Source organism: Gigantopelta aegis, chromosome 7 (genome assembly GCF_016097555.1).
Source record: "Gigantopelta aegis isolate Gae_Host chromosome 7, Gae_host_genome, whole genome shotgun sequence".
In the NCBI taxonomy this organism is placed as follows: domain Eukaryota; kingdom Metazoa; phylum Mollusca; class Gastropoda; order Neomphalida; family Peltospiridae; genus Gigantopelta; species Gigantopelta aegis.
The window spans coordinates 41,130,105-41,153,758 of NC_054705.1; the positions used below are offsets into that span (position 1 = coordinate 41,130,105).

General features: G+C 41.5%; 1 protein-coding gene across 1 annotated transcript; it reads left to right on the forward strand.

The window, feature by feature from the left end:
* The first annotated feature begins 5,331 nt into the window (after positions 1 to 5,331).
* Positions 5,332 to 23,635, forward strand: LOC121377059 (serine/threonine-protein kinase STY8-like). The gene is made up of 6 exons (XM_041504918.1): positions 5,332 to 5,573; positions 10,643 to 11,100; positions 12,586 to 12,971; positions 16,659 to 16,918; positions 22,356 to 22,569; positions 22,900 to 23,635. Exons 2-6 carry the CDS (start codon positions 10,659 to 10,661, stop codon positions 23,482 to 23,484), a joined length of 1,887 nt encoding a protein of 628 aa, XP_041360852.1. The 5' UTR covers positions 5,332 to 5,573; positions 10,643 to 10,658; the 3' UTR covers positions 23,485 to 23,635.
* The last annotated feature ends 19 nt before the right edge of the window (positions 23,636 to 23,654 follow it).

Below are 23,654 nucleotides of genomic sequence, written 5' to 3' on the forward strand. Positions count from 1 at the left end.
TGACCTTATATTCACAAAGCATGAACCGGTAGGAAACATAAAATCGGAGTTATAACCCATTTGTACCCTTTTGCGTTTCTTTTTTTGAAGAGTATATATATATATATATATATATACACATATACATATATTAATATTAGGGGGTTATGTGCGGTGTTTAGTGTAATAACATTTATGTTTAAAACGGTTTATGTGTTGGTGGTATTTTCAATTACCAGGTTGTGACAAAGAAAGAAAGAAATGTTTTATTTAATGACGCACTCAACACATTTTATTTACGGTTATATGGCGTCAGACATATGGTTAAGGACCACACAGATTTTGAGAGGAAACCCGCTGTCGCCACTTCATGGGCTACTCTTTCCGATTAGCAGCAAGGGATCTTTTATTTGCGCTTCCCACAGGCAGGATAGCAGGACGACAGGCGTGCGCTACAACAGCTTGTTCTGAATGTGCACGTAAAACCCTATGACATGACATGACATGCCTGTGATGACCGTTTTTAATGGTTATCTCATCTGCACGCTGGTATTTGTATACGTGTCACATCAAGTGCACATTCGTAAAGTGAATGCTCACTCTTTTAAAACGCTGATCGCCATTTAAGTTACTTTGTAGAACTGGGGGGGGGGGGGGGGGGGGGGGGGGGGGGGGGGGGGGGGGGGGGCTTAGTCCATTGGTACATCGTTCGCTCGCTGTGCGGTCGGTCTGGGATCGATCCCCGTCGGTAGGCCCATTGGGCTATTTCTTGTTCCAGCCAGTGTAACACGACTGATATTTCAAAGGCCGTGGTATGTACTACCTTGTCTGTGGGATAGTGCATATAAAAGATCCCCTGCTGCTAATCGAAAAGAGTAGCCCATGAAGTGGCGACAGCGGGTTTCCTCTCTCATTATCTGTGTGGTCCTTAACCATGTTTAACGCCATATAACCGTACATATAATGTGTGCGTCGTTAAATAAAACATTTCTTCTTCTTTTTTTTTTCTTCTTTTTTTTGTACCACCGGAACCTTTGAACATACACGTACCATCATCGTGTATATTTAGTGATTCTGTTTGCGTTTCGCAGAAATTATTTACCGAATTTTGACACATCATGGAAATTTATGCAAGGGCCATAACTCGGTCAGAAATGGAATTATCTATTTTTTTGACAGTGTTATGGCTCTTGAATTTAGGAGACCATCGGTGGTGTCGTGGATAATCCATCGGACACAAGGCTTATAGGTGTATGGTTCGCAGCCCGGTACCAGCTCCCACCCAGAACGAGTTTTAACGACTCAATGGGTAGGTGTACGACCACTACACCGTCTTCTCTCTCACTAACCACTAACAACTAACTCACTGTCCTGGACAGATAGCCTAGATAGCTGAGGTGTGTGCCCAGGACAGCATGCTTGAACCTTAATTGGATATAAGCACGAAAATAAGATAAAGAAGAAGAAGGAGAATACTACATGAGTGGCCGTTAAAAACTAAAGTAGTGTCGGAAATAGAATAAAAACGATTTTCGTCTATTGTTTCTCAAGCAGCCCATACACGATCAATTTTATTGACAATAATATTGTCAATTATAATTGCAAATATTATTGATCATTAGTGTGTGATATTGAAGCAAGTTTTTGATTGACACAATATATTGACAGAATCAAACATCGGTAGATGTTTATTGAAGGTTTCTCAATACTGTTGAGTCGTTGATGGCACTTTGTCAAATTATTGCACACTATTTCATTATGAAGCCAGTAATCTAAGAATGAACATGTCCAGGCAGGAAAAAGACGAAGAGAGAAAATTTCTTCTTCTTTATAAATATAACATTGATAAAATTATCAATCCACTGTCTGCTTTGTTTCTTTTATTTTTATTAAAATATATATTAACTTTGAATTATGTTTTCTTGCAATATTTACTAGCTTTTTTTCAAAAGCATTTTCACATATTTACCTGTTGATGTCATCATTAATGCAAAATTAGATAAATTAGTATTTTATGAATAAAATGTTAATTATTTAATAATGTTGATTTGCTATTTCATCCAGACGAAGAAAATTTCGATAATACGCCTGCTCATTTGTTCTAAGTTCCTTTAGTAGTTCAACATGGCCAAACTGTTTTCTCTGCAGAAACCATTGTTTGGACCATGTAATTCTTTTTTTTATGTTTTCGCTTATCAAAAGCAAAGACAATAGCTTACAGCAATGGCTAGAGGACAAATGACTTAAAATATTGTGTAAATAATTGCGTAGTTGGTGACCAATAAATATTCATCAATAATATCGTATCAGTATTATTGTCAGTTAAATTGATCGTGTATGGGCTGCTATACATATTAAACAGACAAGTAAATATTTTGTAAATATCTATTTAAAGACAGTCTATCTAATTTAGCATTTACTTGTTTTGGCTCTCATTGATGCACAAGATGGTGTTTATTCGTGGAATTCAAAGAAAGATGCCAGTAAACAGGTGAATTGTGTACTTTATTGGAACAGACTATGACAAATTTTGGTCAACATGTGTCAATTTCATTGCTGTTACATTATGTGAGGGACTGTTTCTGATGACTGTTTACCTCTATCCCTCTCCAAAACAAAATATTTGTAGACTTTTATAAGTAACTTTTGTGTAAAACTGTAAAGAACCATTCTGAGTTTGTAATCTATTATACCGGTATGAAAGGTGCTATCTCAAAGTTGCATAATGATAGCTATTGCAAATTATGTTTTTATTCAATTTTGATATAACATTTAAAGACTACACCTTTAACTATATGCCCATAAATGATTATAGGAAATAATTTTATCTACTAGTAGAAAATAAATTTTTTATTGGAGAATCTTTATCACAAATAGATGCTCACATGTAACTTCTAACATAGCACCTTTAAGTGGTTGCAACATTGTGTAAATGTACTTATATTGAATTTATATTCACTAAATATGCTGGTTAAAAATGTATGCTGCAATTCAAAATAATCAGTTAACTTGCAGTTTTAAATTAAAAGTATGTTTAAGGGTAAATGAAATTGACACATATCGCCAAAATGTATTATAGTCTGTTCCAATAAAGGTCACAAATCTCCTGTTTACTGACATCTTTATTTTAATTTCACGAGTAAACACCACCTTGTACATCAATGAGAGCCCAAACAAGTAAATGCTAAATTAGGTAGAGTATCATTAAATTGGTATTTACAAAATATTTACTTGTCAGTTTAATATGAAAGAAATAATTGACGAAAATCATTTTTATTCTGTTTCCTACACTACTTTAGTTACCTTAAGAGTGGTCTTAAAGGAACATTCCTGAGTTTACTGCAATTTTTAAGATGCTATCGACTAACAAGAGACGTTTTAACAATTGTAATTACATATCAATTGTTTTTCTGCATAATATATTAGTGGCTGTATATTAAACATGTTTCTGATCGTTCTAATATTTGTACTAGGTTAAGTTTCATTTTATTTCCTAAAATATATTTGATATGTAAGTTTAATCGTAGAAATATTTTATTAGTCGGAAACATCTTACAATGTGGCAAACTCAGGAATGTCCCTTTAAGAGAAACATCTTACAATGTGGGAAACTCAGGAATGTCCCTTTAAGAGAAACATCTTACAATGTGGCAAACTCTGGAATGTCCCTTTAAGAGAAACATCTTACAATGTGGCAAACTCAGGAAAGTCGCTTTGAGAGAAACATCTTACAATGTGGCAAACTCAAGAATGTCCCTTTAAGAGAAACATCTTACAATGCAGCAAACCCAGGAATGTCCCTTTAAAACGTATTTAAGTGATATGAATGTAGTATTTTAGTTCAGTGGTATATCGATCGCTTGATGCGCGGTCGGTTTGGGAGCGTTCCCGTCAGTGGGCCCATTGGTCTATTGCTCGCTCCAACTATTGCAACAAGACTGGTATATCAAAGTTCGTGGCATGTGTTATCCTGTCTGTGGGATGGTGCTAAAAGATCCGAATCCCCAACCAATGATAAGTGTTCAGTAAAACACCCCCTAAATCAGATGTGTGGTATACGACGACCATTTAACTGATTGGGTTTTTTCTTGTTCCAACTAGTGTACGGACAAAGGCCGTGGTATGTGCTTTCCTGTCTGTGGCAAAGTGCATATAAAAGATCTCGTGTTGCATTTGGAAAAATGTAGCGGGTTTCCTCTGACGACTACGAGTCAGAATTACCAAATGTTTGACATCCAATAGCCGGTGATTAATTAATCAATGTGCTCCAGTGGTGTCGTTAAACAAAACAAACAAACAGTTTTTGTGTATACGACGGGAATCAATTTTAACTTACCCCCAGGCCTGGACATTGATTTAGTTTTTATTTACATTATTTTAATTACAATAGAGGGGGCGGGACGTAGCCCAGTGGTAAAGCGCTCCCCTGATCACGATGCACGGTCGGTGTAGGATCGATCCCCGTCGGTGGGTCCACTGAGCTATTTCTAGTTCAGTGTACCAAGACTGGTATATCAAAGTCCGTAGTATGTGGTATCCTGTCTGTGGAATGGTGCATATAAAAGATCCCTTGTTACTAATGGAAAAATGTAACGAGTTTCCTAAGACTATACGTCAAATTACTAAATATTTGACATCCAATAGCCGATGATTAATAAATCAATGTACTCTAGTAGGAGTCAAAAATAAATAAAATAAATAATAATCATAATGTGTTTGTTTTATCGTGCTCCTGTCATTAAACATCCATTCATCTAAAATGTGCCGAAGTATTGTTGGAACTTTCCTTTCCTCCTAGAACAACCTGTAGCGAGACTGAAAGTGGAGACATTTCGTGGAAAATCTGTCGTCATAGCCATAAATAAAGATCAGCGTCATTAAATATGTCCGAGGTATTGTTCACCATTCCAGTCGTAAAGGGGGCGGGACGTAGCCCAGTGGTAAAGCGTTCGCTTGATGCGCGGTCGGTCTAGGATCGATACCCGTCGGTGAACCCATTGGACTATGTCTCGTTTCAGCCAGTATAGCTGGAGTATCAAAGGCCGTGGTATGTTTTATCCTGTCTGTGGAATGATGCATATAAAAAGATCCCATGCTAGTAATGGAAGTAATGTAGCGGGTTTCCTCTCTAAGTCTATATGTCGCAGTTACCGAATGTTTGACATCCGATAGCCGATGATTAATAAATCAGTGCGCTCTAGTGGTGTCGTTAAACAAAACGAACTTTAACTTTTGTTCAACATTCCATTCCTTTCCTTTCCTCGAGATGGTGTAAACTGAAAGTAGAGATATTTCGTGGAAAATCTCCCATCGATGCCGTAAATAAAGCTCAGTGTCATTGAACTTTGTTTCCCTTCTGTATCGCGTGAACTGCTTTAAAATCTGGGTCACATTCTACATTGTGAAGTTATCGCTAAGATCCTCTCTGTAACGAGACATTTTAGTTTTATTTGTGGCTACCAACGGACGACATCCACATTGAGGGCACAGTTCGACGTCGTCGTGAACGTCAACGGTCACCTAGCTACATCGCCGTCAACAGTTATTCGCCATCCCAAAACGTAACGGGATCTCCTGACGTCCATTTTGTTTTGGTAAGGTATACTTGTGACGGGCGTATGACACGGGTATCCCCAGTCAATAACCGTGTTAGCAAACCTTCAGGGGCGTACTGTGGTTTGTATCCGTGTGTGTGTGTGTGTGTGTGTGTGTGTGTGTGTGTGTGTGTGTGTAATATAAACCTTGAAGCCCTCTGGACACGTATATATATATATATATATATATATATATATATATATATATATATATATATATATATATATATATATATATATATATATAATGTCAAACCTGTCTGGAATGCATCTAATTGCCTCTGGGCAGGCTACGCTTGACATTTGTAGATTCACTTACTATGACAGTACACTGCATGAAGTAGGAATTAAATAATTTAAAAAAAAACCTTGTTGAGAACGGTTAATTTAATACATTCCATTTGCATTAGTTCTGAAGGACCGGCCTCGGTGGCGTCGTGGCAGGCCATCGGTCTACAGGCTGGTAGGTACTGGGTTCGGATCCCAGTCGAGGCATGGGATTTTTAATCCAGATACCGACTCCAAACCCTGAGTGAGTGTTCCGCAAGGCTCAATGGGTAGGTGTAAACCACTTGCACCGACCAGTGATCCATAACTGGTGCAACAAAGGCCATGGTTTGTGCTATCCTGCCTGTGGGAAGCGCAAATAAAAGATCCCTTGCTGCCTGTCGTAAAAAGAGTAGCCTATGTGGCGACAGCGGGTTTCCTCTAAAAACAGTATCAGAATGACCATATGTTTGACGTCCAATAGCCGATGATAAGATAAAAAAATCAATGTGCTCTAGTGGCGTCGTTAAATAAAAGAAACTTTTAGTTCTGAAGGAGACGACGTGAAAAGTTGATTTATAGTCAACTGTGAAGCACACATCCGTTGATTAGCAGTACAGACTGTAAAGAAAGAAAGAAAACAAATGTTTTAAAGACTATATATGTGGCAACCTGTACTCAGCGGTCACCTGTCTTAAGCGGCTACTTTTATCTACTCCCTTGTATATATATATATATACACACACACACACACACACACACACACACACACAGTGGACTCTGTCTAAACCGGACTCACTTGGTGCCGTCGAAATAGTCTGGTTTACACAGAGGACCGATTTAGACAGAGTTCATCCAGAGTTATGGTTCTTGAATGATCACGATCAACTATTACATTTGAACCCATGGATGGTTGGGAAACACAGTCATACAAGCCAGACTTGCAATCGATTATTTCACAGTATACTCAAAGGGACATTCCTGAGTTTGCTGCAATTTTTAATTTTTATTATGTTTCTAAATAGTTGAAATTTAAAAATATAAATTATTGCATTCATTGTACTATGCCTAATAATAATAATTAAAACAAACAATTGTGAAATAAGAAAGATTTATATCGTAAAAGTATATTGTACATTATGTTTTAAATAAAGTTTATTATGTTTTAAAATGTATTAATAATTTACATTTAATCTTTGTTATTTTTCCTAGAGTAAAGTATAAATAAATTAATTAATAAAAGAAATCGTCAGTGGATCACAGGAACGCATCGCAGGTAGGCGCACACGAGACGCAACCGCTGCCTTGAGTCTGCGTTTTTTAACGCAGACGCATGCGTTAAAAAACGACTCGGGATGGGGGGGGGGGGGGGGGGGGGGTTAGAGTTGAAAATGGACAAAATTTAGAAAAATAGCAATTAGTAAAAAAAAGTTAATAGAATTTAAAAAAAAAAAGTTACAAGCCAGAAATAAAAAGAATTGATTGCTCGGTCGAATATTTATATAATTTGGAGCATTTTAGAAGGACAGTCAAAATAAATAAGAGAAAGAAGGGAGGATCGGACTATTTAATAGTACACAAAAAAAAGAGTAATTTCGACATAAACTTTTGAACGAAGGTCTAAAAGTTTAAAGTCCGATCTATATGTCCACGTGAGTGGCCTCGTGCACAGCTTGTAGGGACGAGATGGGTTGCATCCCGTCAAGAAAACCCCTAGATTGACAGTCAATAGACGTTGAAGGTGTAGTGCTGTGCTGAAATACAGATCTTGAGAAGCCGGATCCGTCTGAACGAGAGAGAGAGAATCAGACTAGGGTATAGTCCAGTCATGGGTTGGTATAGTGGTGCGGACGGGCCCGACTCCGGAGGATACGAGAGGGTATTACAGTCAAACAAAGTAAAGTCTAGAAAAGAGTAGTAGGGGCCGACCCCGCTTCCTTTTTCTTCTTAGAGTGGGGCGATCAATCTTCCAGTGCTGCTAGGACAGGCGCGGACATGTAGAGAATAAACGCGAACAACCGTGGCGTTCTGCAGAATGGCCGTCATACGAGTCACGAAAAAAACAAGTCAACATAGTCCGACGGAGAAATGACGTGGAGGCAAGGGATCTCGCTAAAAAAGAATCCAACCTGATGGTGCAGACTGTCGAAACGAGAAGCGTTCCAGCATTCAATCAGTTCCAATGGCCGCATACATCCCAGTAGAAAACTTCATTCGTTGACAAAAACAACAAAAGTGAAGGATCCCGAAGTCGAGCCACGAAAGCACGTGCAGTGTGCACAAACACGTCTTACCGCGACGAGCTGCAGACTGGGAATGGGGCATTAGGTATCAACACACACATTAATATTAATCCGATTGATCTAACGGCCTACCGTATTAAGACTAAACTTCACACGAGTGTGATTACATTTTGTATTTGATCTTGCGACGGTGTCCTGATTACTTGGCAAATGACGATCATTGTTCAACTAATTAAGCAGCCCGTCAAATCCCAATCCGGTGTAGACAGGGGTAATTAATGCATGAACGATTCTTTCGTTCTTGATTTTTTATCCAGAGTCCGGAGTAGACAGAATACGGATTAGATAGAGATTTATACCTAAGAGATAAACGGTAGCTGGACGGGGCTTTAGAAATGGACCGGTTTACGCAGAGATCCGGACACACACACACAAACACACACACACACACACACACACACACATATATATATATATATTTATATCTACATCTACATCTACATCTACATATGATTTAGTTTTTATTTACACTATTTTAATTACAATAAATTAGAGGGGGCGGGACGTAGCCCAGTGGTAAAGCGCTCCCTTGATGCACGGTCGGTCTAGGATCGATCCCCGTCGGTGGGCCCATTGGATTATTTCTAGTTCAGTGCACCACGACTGGTATATCAAAGTCCGTAGTATGTGCTATCCTGTCCGTGGGATGATGCATATGAAAGATCACTTGCTACTACTGGATAAAAAAGCGGGTTTCCTCTCTAAAGACTATGTCAAAATTACCAAACGTTTGACATCCAATAGCAATGATTCATAAATCAATGTGCTCTAGTGGTGTCGTTAAACAAAACTTTTTTTTTCAGTATCTAGTTTTTTTTTATCAATAATGAATAAACCTTGCAAACAAGAACTTATCGTGACTGTTTTTAACCAGCCTCTTGTACGATCAACCTTTGTTCCTGTTGTTGGCGTTACAAAAGTGCTATTGCGAACAAGCTCTGTCAGTGGCAGTCCTCCTGTGATGGATGAAGTTGATTTTGTGCCGGGTTCTCATCTGTCATACATATTTAACGTATTCAGACGGGTTACGATTCATAAGCTACACGCTACCTGTACCTATATATACTCAGCAATTTCCTTATTTTAAATTCGCTGTTAGTCGAAAACTCCGATCTCTTGGGATCAGGAAGAAGTTTGATTTGTTTAACGACACCACTTGAGCACATTGATTTATTAATCATCGGCTATTGGATGTCAAACATATGGTTATTTTTGACAGTCAAAGAGAGGATTTATTTAACGACGCACTCAACACATTTTATTTACGGTTATATGGCGTCAGACATATGGTTAAGGACCACACAGATATTGAGAGAGGAAACCCGCTGTCGCCACTTCATGGGCTACTCTTTTCGATTAGCAGCTTTATTTAACGACGCACTCAACACATTTTATTTACGGTTATATGGCGTCAGACATATGGTTAAGGACCACACAGATATCGAGAGAGGGAACCCGCTGTCGCCACTTCATGAGCTACTTTTTTCGATTAGCAGCAAGGGATCTTTTATATGCATCATCCCACAGACAGGATAGTACATACCACGGCCTTTTTTACACCAGTTGTGGAGCACCGACTAGAACGAGAAATAGCCCAATGGGTCCACTGACGGGGATCGATCCTAGACCGACCGCTCATCAAGCGAACACTTTACCACTGGGCTACGTCCCGCCCCCTAGCAGACAAGATAAGCGTGTCTACATTTAGGGACCGAGGACAATGGGTACAACTTGACAGGTGCGCTACAACAGCTTGCTATGAATGTGCACGCTGAGCCATATGACCTGACCTGACCTGACCTGACCTGACCTGACCTGAGATAAGATTTACCGAAGTGATAGCTAAATTTCATGTTTTTAATAATCAACTTCCAACTGGTATCGCGTATTTTCTTTTATTTTGTTACATGCCTTTATTGAAATCGGTTGACACTGCTGAAAATAGTATGTATGATACAGGCACGGCGGAAGCAAGTAGACATTGGAGGGGCTGCTTGAGATCGAGGGCGCAAAACAAAGTTTCTAGGGGATGCGGGGGTATGCTCCCCCGCAAAATGTTGAAAACTTTAGGTCTTGAAATGCAATTTCCTACTTTCTACAAGTCAAATGCATCTCTTCCTTAAGATTTACTACCAATAATATTTTTGATTCAGTATCATCAGCCCAGCCGTGCCTGTGATGCATATCGTGGGCCCATGTGCAAAATGTTTTAGAAGGGGGTCTGGACTTTGACGAGTGAGGGTCGGGTCGTGCTCCCCTTGAAATTGTATTAAAAAAAGACACAAATTTGCTTGAGAGAGGAGAGGAGATCCGAACCCAAAACACTCCTGCACACGTGCCTGACTTTGAACATTTTGAAGTTTTGAGTTTTGCATTTACCATAGTTCGACACCCAACAGCCGATGCATTTTTCGTGTTGGGGTGTGGTTCAACATCTATTGTGTTCTATTCTATTCTACTGAACATTTTGAATATAAGCATGAACATTTGTTGTTTCAGGGTTAAATAATCGAAAATGCCGAAAGGACATTACGTGAACAACGCAATGAACCGCAGTCTTGGACGGGTTGGAATGGATCGAGGATCGGCAGTCCACTCTACAAGTGGATCCTCCAGCGGTGGTGGTGGTGGTAGCAGCTACTCCTCTGGCATTTCATCATCAACGTACGTAGACAACTCTATGAACCGCAGCCTTGGACGGGTTGGAATGGAACACGGGACGGCAGTCCACTCTAGAAGTGGGTCCTCCAGTGGTGGTAGAAGCTACTCCTCTGGAGTTTCATCTTCAACATACGTCGACAACGCAATGAACCGCAGCCTTGGACGGGTTGGAATGGAACACGGGACGGCAGTCCACTCTAGAAGTGGGTCCTCTGGATCGTCGTCAAAGACGTACGTCGACAATGCCTACAACCAAAGGTTAGGTCGAGTAGGACAGGAACTTGGTACAGCCGTTGGTAAGTGTCATATCCTGTGGCAGGCATCCATATTGCCAATGACAGTAGTGAAAGCCCTGGATTAAATTTTAGATTCCCTTGCATCAAAATACTAGTATATGTTTCAGACTGAGCTTTATGTTTCCACGATTGACAGTATGTATGACAGTGGAACATCTTCTACTTGGATGATGATGATGATGCGGAAAAAGTGTATTTTTGTCCATTTGTCAGTGTGGTAACTGGTTGTTCTTGTTTTTATTTCTTTTTCTCCTTTTTTAATTTTTTTTTGGCGGGGCTGGTGTTTGGTGTGTGTTTGTGTGGGGGGTGGGTGTGGGGGGGGCGGGGGTTCACGGCTCTTTAAACTGTTTACATTTAACTTTTGAATTTATATAAAGATGTTGATCGTCGATTTATTTATACATTTACACATAACCGTCAATATATATTTCGTGCTGATATGTCGTAAAACATTCATTCAATAGATATTACATTTTAAAAACAAATTAAAACTTAATTTTATCCAGCCAGTGCTCCACAACTGGTGTAACAAAGGCCGTGGTGTGTACTATCCTGTCTGTGGGATGGTGCATATAAAAGATCCCTTCTGCTAATCAAAAAGAGTAGCGCATGAAGTGGCGACAGCGGATTTCCCCTCTCAATGCATGTGTGGTCCTTAACCATATGTCCGACGCCATATAACTGTAAATAAAATGTGCTTCCTTCCTTACTTAATTTTATTTCCACCCACGCGAATCGTCTGTGGGCCCATTGGGCTATATCGCGTTACAGCCACTGGTCCACGACTGGCATATGAATGAATGAATGTTTAACGACACCCCAGCATGGTTGGTTGGGTTCGTATATGTCCAGTTTGTGGGATGTTGCATATTTAAGTATCCCTTACTACAAATGGAAAACAATGTAGCGAGTTTCCTCTGTAGGGTGTATACTACCAAATCAAATCCCATAGACGATAATAGTAACATATGTGGTTAAAACTCCTACCTGCAGCGTATCAATCGACATAAACGCCACGGATATAAATACTACCACCCCTCACCCTTAAAGTGGATCAGAAAAATATTGGTGGTCAAGCTGCTCATGACTACCCTAGTTCCGCACAAAATTCTAGTTCAGGTTTTTTTACAGGTACCCCATACATGTTTCAAGCACAAGGCTACTTGACACAGTGATACTAGATGAAATAAAATCGCATACATTTTTTGCCCAGATGAATTTTTTTTTTTTTTTTTTTTTTTACAACCAACACACTCATATTTATCACCAATCTCAGGATTTGTGGTGTTCACTTGTCTATCAAAGGTTCCGTGCAGCTCCAACTTTGACCAAGCCGGAAGTTATTTGGTTTAATACTACCTCTAAGACTATTCGTCAAAATTACCAAATGTCTGACATCCAATAGCCGATGATTAATAAAGCAATGCGCTAAAGAAAATAAACTTAACTGATGTTTGTTGAAACTGGTATTCGTTCTATCTTCAGTGTCTAAGTCTGGGAGCGGCAGCGGTCTTAATGCGAAATTCGACCAGATGGCTTTGTCTTCATCCAAGGTCTACAAGGACAACTCGCTGAACAGGAAATTGAACCGGGTTGGGAAACCTTTTGGAACCGGCTCAAAATCGGGTGAAAAGCGAGGGACCGGAAAAGTGTACGTCGATAACGCCTTCAACCGAAAGCACGACCGTGTGGGGAAACCGCTGGGCACGGTACCGATCTCCAGAAAAGACGAGAAATACCGGGATACGGAGCTGAACCGGCAGTTGGGTAGAGTTGACAAGCCGTGGGGGACCTGTCCCAACCCGAGACGAGCGAAGAAGGACAAAATAACCAAGCTCATCGATGATCTAGTAGCCTACCTTGAACAAAAGGTTAGTTTGTTCAGTCAAATCAAGTTTGCACATATTTCAACCCTGTTATGTAAGTTTCTTTTCTTTAACGACATCACTAGAGCACATTGATTTATTAATCATCGGCTATTGGATGTCAAACTTTCGGTAGTTTAGACAGAGTCTCAGAGAGGAAACCCACTAAATTTTCCATTCAACAGACAGGATAGCGCATACCAAGGCCTTTGATATACAAGTCGTGGTCCACTGGCTGGAACGCGAGATCCCAGATTGACCGCGCACCAAGCGAGCGCATTACCACTGGGTTACGCAGGCCGTTAGGAACCCGGGGGGAGGGGGCACGTGCACCCCACACACACACCCACACACACACACTTGCGAGCCGTTTTTTGTCTTTTTACATATTAATGTTTGCCATTGTAACCAAAATCTGATATAGTTTGTACCCGATCCGTCAGTGCCCCCCCCCCCCCCCCGCACCTCCCACTCCCACACACACACTCCCAAAGTCTTTCCTACGGGCCTGTTACGTCCCGCCCCTCCCTGTTACGTAGCCCGAGTACTCTGCAGCTCAATAAAGCTCAGGTGCTGGCGGGTTTCTTCTTGTAGTGTGTGTATTAGTGGTTAATATGTGAAATATTTGTTATTGGCGAACTCGACAATTATCAATGGAAAGGTATTTAGCGTCAAACATAGGATCTGTGTTTCATTAATTAGTGCGGGAATCGGCCATTCAGTGTTTTAAGTTCAGTTATCACTGATTGAGAGAGCGATCATAACTGCCCGTCTATCTCTCGAACGGCAGAGTACTCGGACTAACCTGTTATCACTGACTGAGAGAGCGATCATAACTGTTCGTCTGTCTCTCGAACGGCAGAGTACTCGGACTAACCTGTTATCACTGACTGAGAGAGCGATCATAACTGTCCGTCTGTCTCTCGAACGACAGAGTACTCGGACTGCCCATTTATCACTGACTGAGAGAGCGATCATAACTGTCCGTCTATCTCTCGAACGGCAGAGTACTCGGACTACCCAGTTATCACTGACTGAGAGAGCGATCATAACTCTCCGTCTATCTCTCGAACGGCAGAGTACTCGGACTACCCAGTTATCACTGACTGAGAGAGCGATCATAACTCTCCGTCTATCTCTCGAACGGCAGAGTACTCGGACTACCCAGTTATCACGGACTGAGAGAGCGATCATAACTGTCCGTCTATCTCTCGAACGGCAGAGTACTCGGACTACCCTGTTATCACGGACTGAGAGAGCGATCATAACTGTCCGTCTATCTCTCGAACGGCAGAGTACTCGGACTACCCTGTTATCACGGACTGAGAGAGCGATCATAACTGTCCGTCTATCTCTCGAACGGCAGAGTACTTGGACTACCCAGTTATCACTGACTGAGAGAGCGATCATAACTCTCCGTCTATCTCTCGAACGGCAGAGTACTCGGACTACCCAGTTATCACTGACTGAGAGAGCGATCCTAACTCTCCGTCTATCTCTCGGACTACCCTGTTATCACTGACTGAGAGAGCGATCATAACTGTCCGTCTATCTCTCGAACGGCAGAGTACTCGGACTACCCAGTTATCACTGACTGAGAGAGCCATCATAACTGTCCGTCTATCTCTCGAACGGCAGAGTACTCGGACTACCCTGTTATCACGGAGTGAGAGAGCGATCGTAACTGTCCGTCTATCTCTCGAACAGCAGAGTACTCGGACTACCCTGTTATCACGGAGTGAGAGAGCGATCATAACTGTCCGTCTATCTCTCGAACGGCAGAGTACTCGGACTACCCAGTTATCACTGACTGAGAGAGCGATCATAACTGTCCGTCTATCTCTCGAACGGCAGAGTACTCGGACTACCCTGTTATCACGGAGTGAGAGAGCGATCATAACTGTCCGTCTATCTCTCGAACGGCAGAGTACTCGGACTACCCAGTTATCACTGACTGAGAGAACGATCATAACTGTCCGTCTATCTCTCGAACGGCAGAGTACTCGGACTACCCTGTTATCACGGAGTGAGAGAGCGATCATAACTGTCCGTCTATCTCTCGAACGGCAGAGTACTCGGACTACCCAGTTATCACTGACTGAGAGAACGATCATAACTGTCCGTCTATCTCTCGAACGGCAGAGTACTCGGACTACCCTGTTATCACGGAGTGAGAGAGCGATCATAACTGTCCGTCTATCTCTCGAACGGCAGAGTACTCGGACTACCCTGTTATCACGGAGTGAGAGAGCGATCATAACTGTCCGTCTATCTCTCGAACGGCAGAGTACTCGGACTACCCAGTTATCACTGACTGAGAGAGCGATCATAACTGTCCGTCTATCTCTCGAACGGCAGAGTACTCGGACTACCCTGTTATCACGGAGTGAGAGAGCGATCATAACTGTCCGTCTATCTCTCGAACGGCAGAGTACTCGGACTACCCTGTTATCACGGAGTGAGAGAGCGATCATAACTGTCCGTCTATCTCTCGAACGGCAGAGTACTCGGACTACCCAGTTATCACTGACTGAGAGAGCGATCATAACTCTCCGTCTATCTCTCGAACGGCAGAGTACTCGGACTACCCTGTTATCACTGACTGAGAGAGCGATCATAACTGTCCGTCTATCTCTCGAACGGCAGAGTACTCGGACTACCCAGTTATCACTGACTGAGAGAGCGATCATAACTGTCCGTCTATCTCTCGAACGGCAGAGTACTCGGACTACCCAGTTATCACGGACTGAGAGAGCGATCATAACTGTCCGTCTATCTCTCGAACGGCAGAGTACTCAGACTACCCAGTTATCATTGACTGAGAGAGCGATCATAACTCCGTCTATCTCTCGAACGGTAGAGTACTCGGACTACCCAGTTATCACTGACTGAGAGAGCGATCATAACTGTCCGTCTATCTCTCGAACAGCAGAGTACTCGGACTACCCTGTTAAGTACAAATGTGCATTTGTAAACTTGTTTCTGATTGGTTATCTTATTATAATTATAAATGTATAATGCTAATATTTAAGATAAAACCAATGACTTCTATCAACATGATTATGTCACATGACCTGACAATAGCAGGTTATAATTTCATTTTCATGTTATTTTTAATGACGTCACTTGTTTATAAATGTATATTCAGCATAATTAAGTAAGGGCCTGTTAATATTTTCGGAATTTTCTTTAAATATTGGCAAAGAAAGCGATTCATCCGTTGTAAGGTCTCTACCTTTATTTTAAATGCTAGGAAGGACGGAAATATTTTCTTTAACGACGCACTGAACACATTTTATTTATGGTTATATGGCGTCGGACATGTGGTTAAGGACAACACAGCTGCTGAGAGAGGAAACTCGCTGTCGCCACTTCATGGGCTACTCCTTTCGATCAGCAGCAAATGATTTTTTATATGCACCATCCCATAGACAGGATAACACATACCACGGCCTTTGATATACCAGTTGTGGTGCACTGGCTGGAGCGAGAAATAGCCCAATGGGTCCATCAGTATATGTGTGGTCCATAACCATATGGCCAACGCTATATAACAGTAAATAAAATGTGTTGAGTGCATCGTTAAATAAAATATTTCCTTCCTTCCTTCCCGTTCGGTGATTACTGCATCGACATAGTAGATTTGTTGAACCCTCTGCTCGAATCATTCATTCACAAGTTTTGATCTTGCAGCAACAACAATCCTACGACTTCCCGTTCGATGACTACAGCGTCGATGGTGAAGAAGTGAACGAAGCCACGGACTACGCTGTAAACTACACTAACCGCCAGAGAGAGTTGTCTCGCTGGCAGGAAGAGACGGGCTCCACCCAACCGCCGAGGACAGATCTTGAACACGTGGACGTCGGCAGAGACTACATCATCAACTACGACGAGCTGGAGATCGGAGAACAGATAGGAAGTGGGTCATTCGGTGACGTCTTCTTCGCCAGGTATCCATCCATCGATCATTTCATTTCAATTCAGTTTCAGATTTCAGAGAATATCTCGTCTTCTTCGCCAGGTATCCATCGATCATTCCATTTCAATTCAGTTTCAGATTTCTGAGAATATCTCGTCGTCTTCGCCAGGTATCGATCCATCGATAATTTCATTCAATTCAGTTTCAGATTTCAGAGAATATCTCGTCTTCTTCGCCAGGTATCGATCGATCATTTCATTTCAATTCAGTTTCAGATTTCAGAGAATATCTCGTCTTCTTCGCCAGGTATCGATATATCGATAATTTCATTTCAATTCAGTTTCAGATTTCTGAGAATATCTTGTCTTCTTCGCCAGGTATCCATCGATCATTTCATTTCAATTCAGTTTCAGATTTCTGAGAATATCTCCTCTTCTTTGCCAGGTATCGATCCATCGATAATTTCATTCAATTCAGTTTCAGATTTCAGAGAATATCTCGTCTTCTTCGCCAGGTATCGATCGATCATTTCATTTCAATTCAGTTTCAGATTTCTGAGAATATCTCATCCACTATGGCGAACAGATATGACGTCTACGTCGTCAAGCATCGATCATTTCATTTCATTTCAAATAGAGTTTCGTGCTTATTTCCAATTAAGGTTCAACCACTCTGTCAAGGACAGTTGATTCGTGGCAAGTGAGAGAGGAGAGGGTGTAGTGGTGGTCTGCAATTTAGTTCCGTGCTTATATCCAATTAAATGTTCAAGCACTCTGTCCTGGGCACACATATACCTCAGCTATATGGGCTATCTCTCCAGGACAGTGTATTAGAGGTTAGTGAGAAAGGAGTGGGTGTAGTGGTGGTCTGCAATTTAGTTCCGTGCTTATATCCAATTAACTGTTCAAGCACTCTGTCCTGGGCACACATATACCTCAGTTATATGGGCTGTCTCTCCAGGACAGTGTATTAGAGGTTAGTGAGAAAGGAGTGGGTGTAGTGGTGGTCTTCAATTAATTTCGTGCTTATATCCAATTAAATGTTCAAGCACTCTATCCTGGGCACCTTACACCTACTCACTGAGTCATTAAAACTCACTTTGGGTGGAAGCCGGTGCCAGGCTGCGAACCCAGTACCTACCAGCCTCATGTCCGATGGCTTAACCACGACACCAACGAGACCGGATGAGTATCGATCCCTGTCGGTGGGTCCATTGGGCTATTTCTTATTCCACCCAGTGCACCACGACTGGTATATCGAAGGCTGTAGGTATGCGTTATCCTGTCTGTCGGATGGTGCATATAAAAAATCCCTTGCTACAGAATTAACAAATATTTGACATGCAAAAACCGATGATTAAATAAATCAATGTGCTCTACTGGTGTCTTTAAACAAAACAATGAATGAAGGAATGAAGAAATATTTAAAATTAATTCTGGGTGGAATTTAAAAGATTCCAAAACATTTCGGTTGCCAAATATTTAGAATATCATTTCTCGTCGGCTTCAGCTGATCACACTCAGCCAAAATGTGACGCACAATTAGTGCACACTGACAATGTTCAGACTGAGGAGGAAGGTCTTCCTTTAAAACAAATGAACGCGTCAAATATGTATGACCGATGCGGACAAGGCAAAATAATACTTCATCCTTCCTGCACCGCCTGTAGGAGTACTGCCAAGTCGAAAACATATATTGATTAATATTATTTAAAATCATTGTAGAAGATACCGACACTGTCACGTGGCAAATTCAACGCAACAACTAACTACCTTTTCATTGCCTTCAATGCCAACATAACCGGCCTCGGCGGCTCAGTGATTAAAGGGACATTCCTGACTTTAAAGCTAATAAAATGACAGTAATATGGATTAGTAAACTCACCTGTAATACATTTGTGTAAAAAAAATCAATGAAAATAGCGAAATTGAAATACTTACATAGAACAATACTTTCGGGATTCCCCATGACACGATTATTTGAAATCCTTGCGGAAAGGTCGCAGTGATGACGAGAACACAAATTTCCCACAATGCAATATTCAACATGGCTTCGGTGAGTACACGTTTTTGGGATGCAGTCGATTCGTCCACTGGACAATTTGTCCACGGACGATTCGTCCACTGAAAATTCGTCCACTGAGGAATTCGAGACGATTCGTCCACTACAAAAAATCAGTTCCGGACGATTCGTCTACTGGGTTTTTATTTCCTCAGTACATTTCCATGGGTGAAAGTTTTCTGGCATATGCCGGATTTTCCGATTTTTCTGGGTCTCTAAGGATCGTTTTTCCAAATCGTGTAAATCCTTTGAGATTTTCATAGGGGGGTGGGTAGGGGTTATGACCCAACTTCTCCGATTGTTGATAGTAAAGTTTGTTTTATTTAACGACGCCGCTAGAGCACATTGATTTTTTATCTTATCATCGGCTATTGGACGTCAAACATATGGTCATTCTGACACTGTTTTTAGAGGAAACCCGCTGTCGCCACATAGGCTACTCTTTTTACGACAGGCAGCAAGGGGTCTTTTATTTGCGCTTCCCACAGGCAGGATAGCACAAACCATGGCCTTTGTTGAACCAGTTATGGATCACTGGTCGGTGCAAGTGGTTTACACCTACCCATTGAGCCTTGCGGAGCACTCACTCAGGGTTTGGAGTCGGTATCTCGATTAAAAATCCCATGCCTCGACTGGGATCCGAACCCAGTACCTACCAGCCTGTAGACCGATGGCCTGCCACGACGCCACCGAGGCCGGTCCCATTGTTGATAGATGATTACTCCAAAGTTCAACAAAAAGTTCGATTCTACAACCTAGTTTTAGCAATGATTCAATCCGAGAAAGTTCCCCGATCTAGCAGATGCACATTTCAGTAAGTGCGTGATTTGTTTTTGAATTATTTTTTTTTGGGGGGGGGGGGGGGGGGGGGGGGGGGGGGGGGGGGGGGTTACGGAGATCGCCGATCCTTTCCGTTCGATTCCGACAAAACTGACTCAATGCGATCACCAGTCAACGGAAACACAGTCCGTGAAACGAGATCCGGAAAGTTGAATCAAGTCGCGTCTAAAACAACACGCTTTGTTTGAATGACATTTGTTGAATTGTTTTTTAATGTACATTTAATTATATTGGAATTGAAGACAACGAGTTTTTATTTTATTTCGAGGTTATTAGGCATATGGGGATAATATGTGACGAGGGAGGGTACAGTGGATATAATGTACGCCACTGAAGGAGAACATGACATGGGGGAGGGTAATAAAGTCTTCCGACGCGGAGGCTTGCATTACCTATTTACCACATCGTGACATGCGAGATAATGTACGAGCGAGTGGACGAATCGTCAGTGGACGAATCGTCCGGGGCATGATAATGAATACAAACAGTTAATAAAAAATGGATATTAATGTTGAATTCTAACTCTATTTTACTTTTTTGGTTATAGTACACCACAAAATAATGTTAAGAAACGATTACAATGTCAAAGAAATAACTATTAATATGTATGAAAAAAATGCAGTCATCGAGTGGACCAATCGTCCGTGGACGAATTGTCTAGTGGACGAACCGTATGGAAAGCACGTTTTCAATGTTATTTATTTATTGACGTTTTGCATTGATTACCAACGACTTTCCATTTGTTTCCTACAAGTCAGTAGTATTACACAAAATTCGTTGAATTAAGCGATACGAATGGACGCATTTTAAAAGAAACAAGTAGAAATGATGCCGATAACAATTCCAAGATTTCATAACAATGTTCTTTTTTTTCTTCTTTTTTTTCAACTTCAATAACTTTTTGATCTTGTCTCTTTTCTATTGCCTTCGGCTTGGCAAGCCTTCTGATCGTTCTAGCATTTAGGGTTAGGGTCACTTGTACTTATAGCTATAGAGATCTATAGATGTTGGAAAGATCGGACCTTTGTCCATTAGTCAACTCGCCCCAACCCAAGCATTATACTCATAATACTGTGACGGTGCAATTTTATGGGTATCTGGTCGTTTCGGCCGGTTGCTAGTCACTTCGTACCTTGGTCCTTTCGTACCATAGTCATTTCGTAGCTTGGTTCTTTTGTACCATAGTCATTTCGTACCTAATTTGGTCCTTTCGTACCATTGCAAAATTGAAAGTCATATCGTACCCAATCTAATTACGTATATAAGATGCAAACACCACCTGCAACTGACTTTATAAATCATTAAATATTTAATTTTGTCCCTAAAAAAAGATCAAGTCATTTCGTACCATACACTGAAACAAATTTGTTGTTAATTTAAGGGCGTTTCTGATCAGCAAAAAAAATAAAATAATTGTCATTGTGTATAAGTAATAAACATGAGCAACTGGCTGATTTGGTAATCGATAGGGTAGTCAATGTGTTCAGTGGTTGTTATTGTTTATTTCTTAAACAAATAAGATAACGAGTAATAATAAGTAATATTCGACCATTTCAGCTGGTAACTGAAAAAAAAAAATCATATTTATTTATTATTATTAGCATATGTATTAATTATGAATGTAAAAAAGCACACTTTGGTCAATTGGAGCCAATTTCACAAAACATCGAAGTTGGCCGTTAGTAGTACATACCAAATACGGCTCTTGTCAGGTAAAGTGGAAATAACAGTTGACAGGTGTTATGGTAAATCAATAACGATATGCTGCACAATAATGTGTTCTGATTTTCAAACTGTCAAAGTAAATTTAAAAAACAAAAAAACACTGCTTTTATGCTATGGTCGATTCGTTTTTTATATACTGGTATGAAATGACTATGGTATGGAAAGACTTCTCACAATGGTACGAAATAATTAAGGTACGAAATGACTTTTTGCAATGGTACGAAATGACTAGGGTACGAAATGACCAGGCAGCATGGTATTTACATGTGCTCTACGTCACAAAAAGGTCACGTGATGCGCTTCAAATGCATGACAAGTCGAAGGGAATCCGCCGTCTAAAAATAGACTTTATTTGACGGTTGAAGGGGAAAATAAATGGATACGTACGAAAAAATATTTGGCAAAAATGCATATTGAGCTACTACGAACATTTGGGGGACCAAAAACACATTGGATATACAGATATAGATATTCTGGACAAGGAAATGTAAGTAAATTGTCATTCTAACAATTAAAAAAGGTTTTATTAGCCAGAAACTTTATAGCATTGCAACAAAGTCAGGAATGTCCCTTTAAGCCTCGGACTACAGGCTGGTAGGTACAGGGTTTGCAGCCCGGTACCAACCCCCACTACAAAGTGAGTGTTTAAGGGCTCAATGGGTAGGTGTAAGGCCACTACACCCTCTTCTCTCTCACTAACCCTAACCCAATATCCTAGGAGGACAGCCCAGATAGCTGAGGTGTGTGCCAATGACAACGTGCTTGAACCTTAATTGGATATAAGCACGAAAATAAGTTGAAATGAAATGATGTCAACATGGCTTTTTAACTTTGTCCGCCAGGTGGAGGGGCACGATTGTGGCGGTGAAGAAGCTGCACATGCAGAACGTTTCCAGGCGCCGTCTGGAGGACTTCATCAAGGAGGTCCGCCTCGTCAGTGATCTGAGACACGACAACATCGTCGCCTTCATAGGGGCGTGCGTTCAAACCCCCAACCTGTGCATCGTTATGGAGTTCATGAATATGAGTCTGTTTGATGCTCTCCATAAGCAGCAGGTACACACTCTCTCCCTTTCCCCCTCTCCGTCCCCCTCCCTCCCTCCCTCTAGTTGGTGAGGGGGCGGGGGTGGTCACAGCCTCCATACTGGCTCCATAGTATCTCTAATATATCATTTAAAAACGTGTAGGATAAAAAAACAAAAAGTTACATTTTCATCCTCAAGTGAGGGGAGGGTAAGGGGCAAATGCGCCGAGGTGTTAAAACTAACAATTCCTAGACTCGTATTTTTTCATGACGCCATATAACCGTCAATAAAATGTGTTGAGTGCGTCGTTAACTAAACCATTTCCTTCCTTTATTTCCTACGTTTTTTTTCTCCCTCCAAGATGGCGTTCAACGACAAGGAGAAGATACGCATGCTCAGACACGCGTGCGCGGGTCTAACCTACCTGCACGAGAAACGCGTGGCTCACTGCGACATCAAGTCCCAGAACGTGTTGCTCGACATCCCCCTGGAAGAAGAAGACAAGGAGAAGGACTACAGGATGGTCACAGCCAAGATCACCGACTTCGGCCTGAGCATGATGAAGGCGGAGACCGGGACATCCATGTCCATGCAGGACGCGACGTTCAGAAACCGAGGCACGCCCCGCTACTCCGCGCCGGAAGTCCTCCGTGGGGAGATGCTCGATTCGTCGCAGTACATGATGGCAGACGTCTACTCCGTGGGGCTGCTGATGCTGGAGCTTACCGTGGAGGAGGAACCCTTCTACGGGCTGAACGAACTGCAGCTGCGCAGACAGGTCGGAGAGGGTGGTATGCTGCCCGCCGTTCCAGACGACATCACGCTCTCCGGGGAGTTCCTGGACGTGCTGAATCGTTGCTGGAAGTTTCACCCCACCGCGAGACCGTCTGCAAGAGAGCTTCTAGGGAATATGAACGAATTGCAGAGATTAATCAAGGTGGATTGAATCGAGACCGAGATTGTTACCGACTGTAAATGTTAAAATTATATGCTTGGCATCGTAAATTTCTTTTTTTTTAAATGTTAGACCTATTATTAGTTTTAGCCCTCATTAAAGGGACATTCCTGACTTTTAATCAAATTTTAATATGTTATTGACTAACAGACGTTTTAACG

Coding starts and splice junctions, on each gene's coding strand:
- LOC121377059 (XM_041504918.1), top strand. CDS start 10,659: ATGCCGAAAGGACATTACGTGAACAACGCAATGAACCGCAGTCTTGGA. Junction 12,972..16,658: donor TAGCCTACCTTGAACAAAAG/GTTAGTTTGTTC, acceptor TTGATCTTGCAG/CAACAACAATCCTACGACTT. Junction 22,570..22,899: donor ATGCTCTCCATAAGCAGCAG/GTACACACTCTC, acceptor TCTCCCTCCAAG/ATGGCGTTCAACGACAAGGA.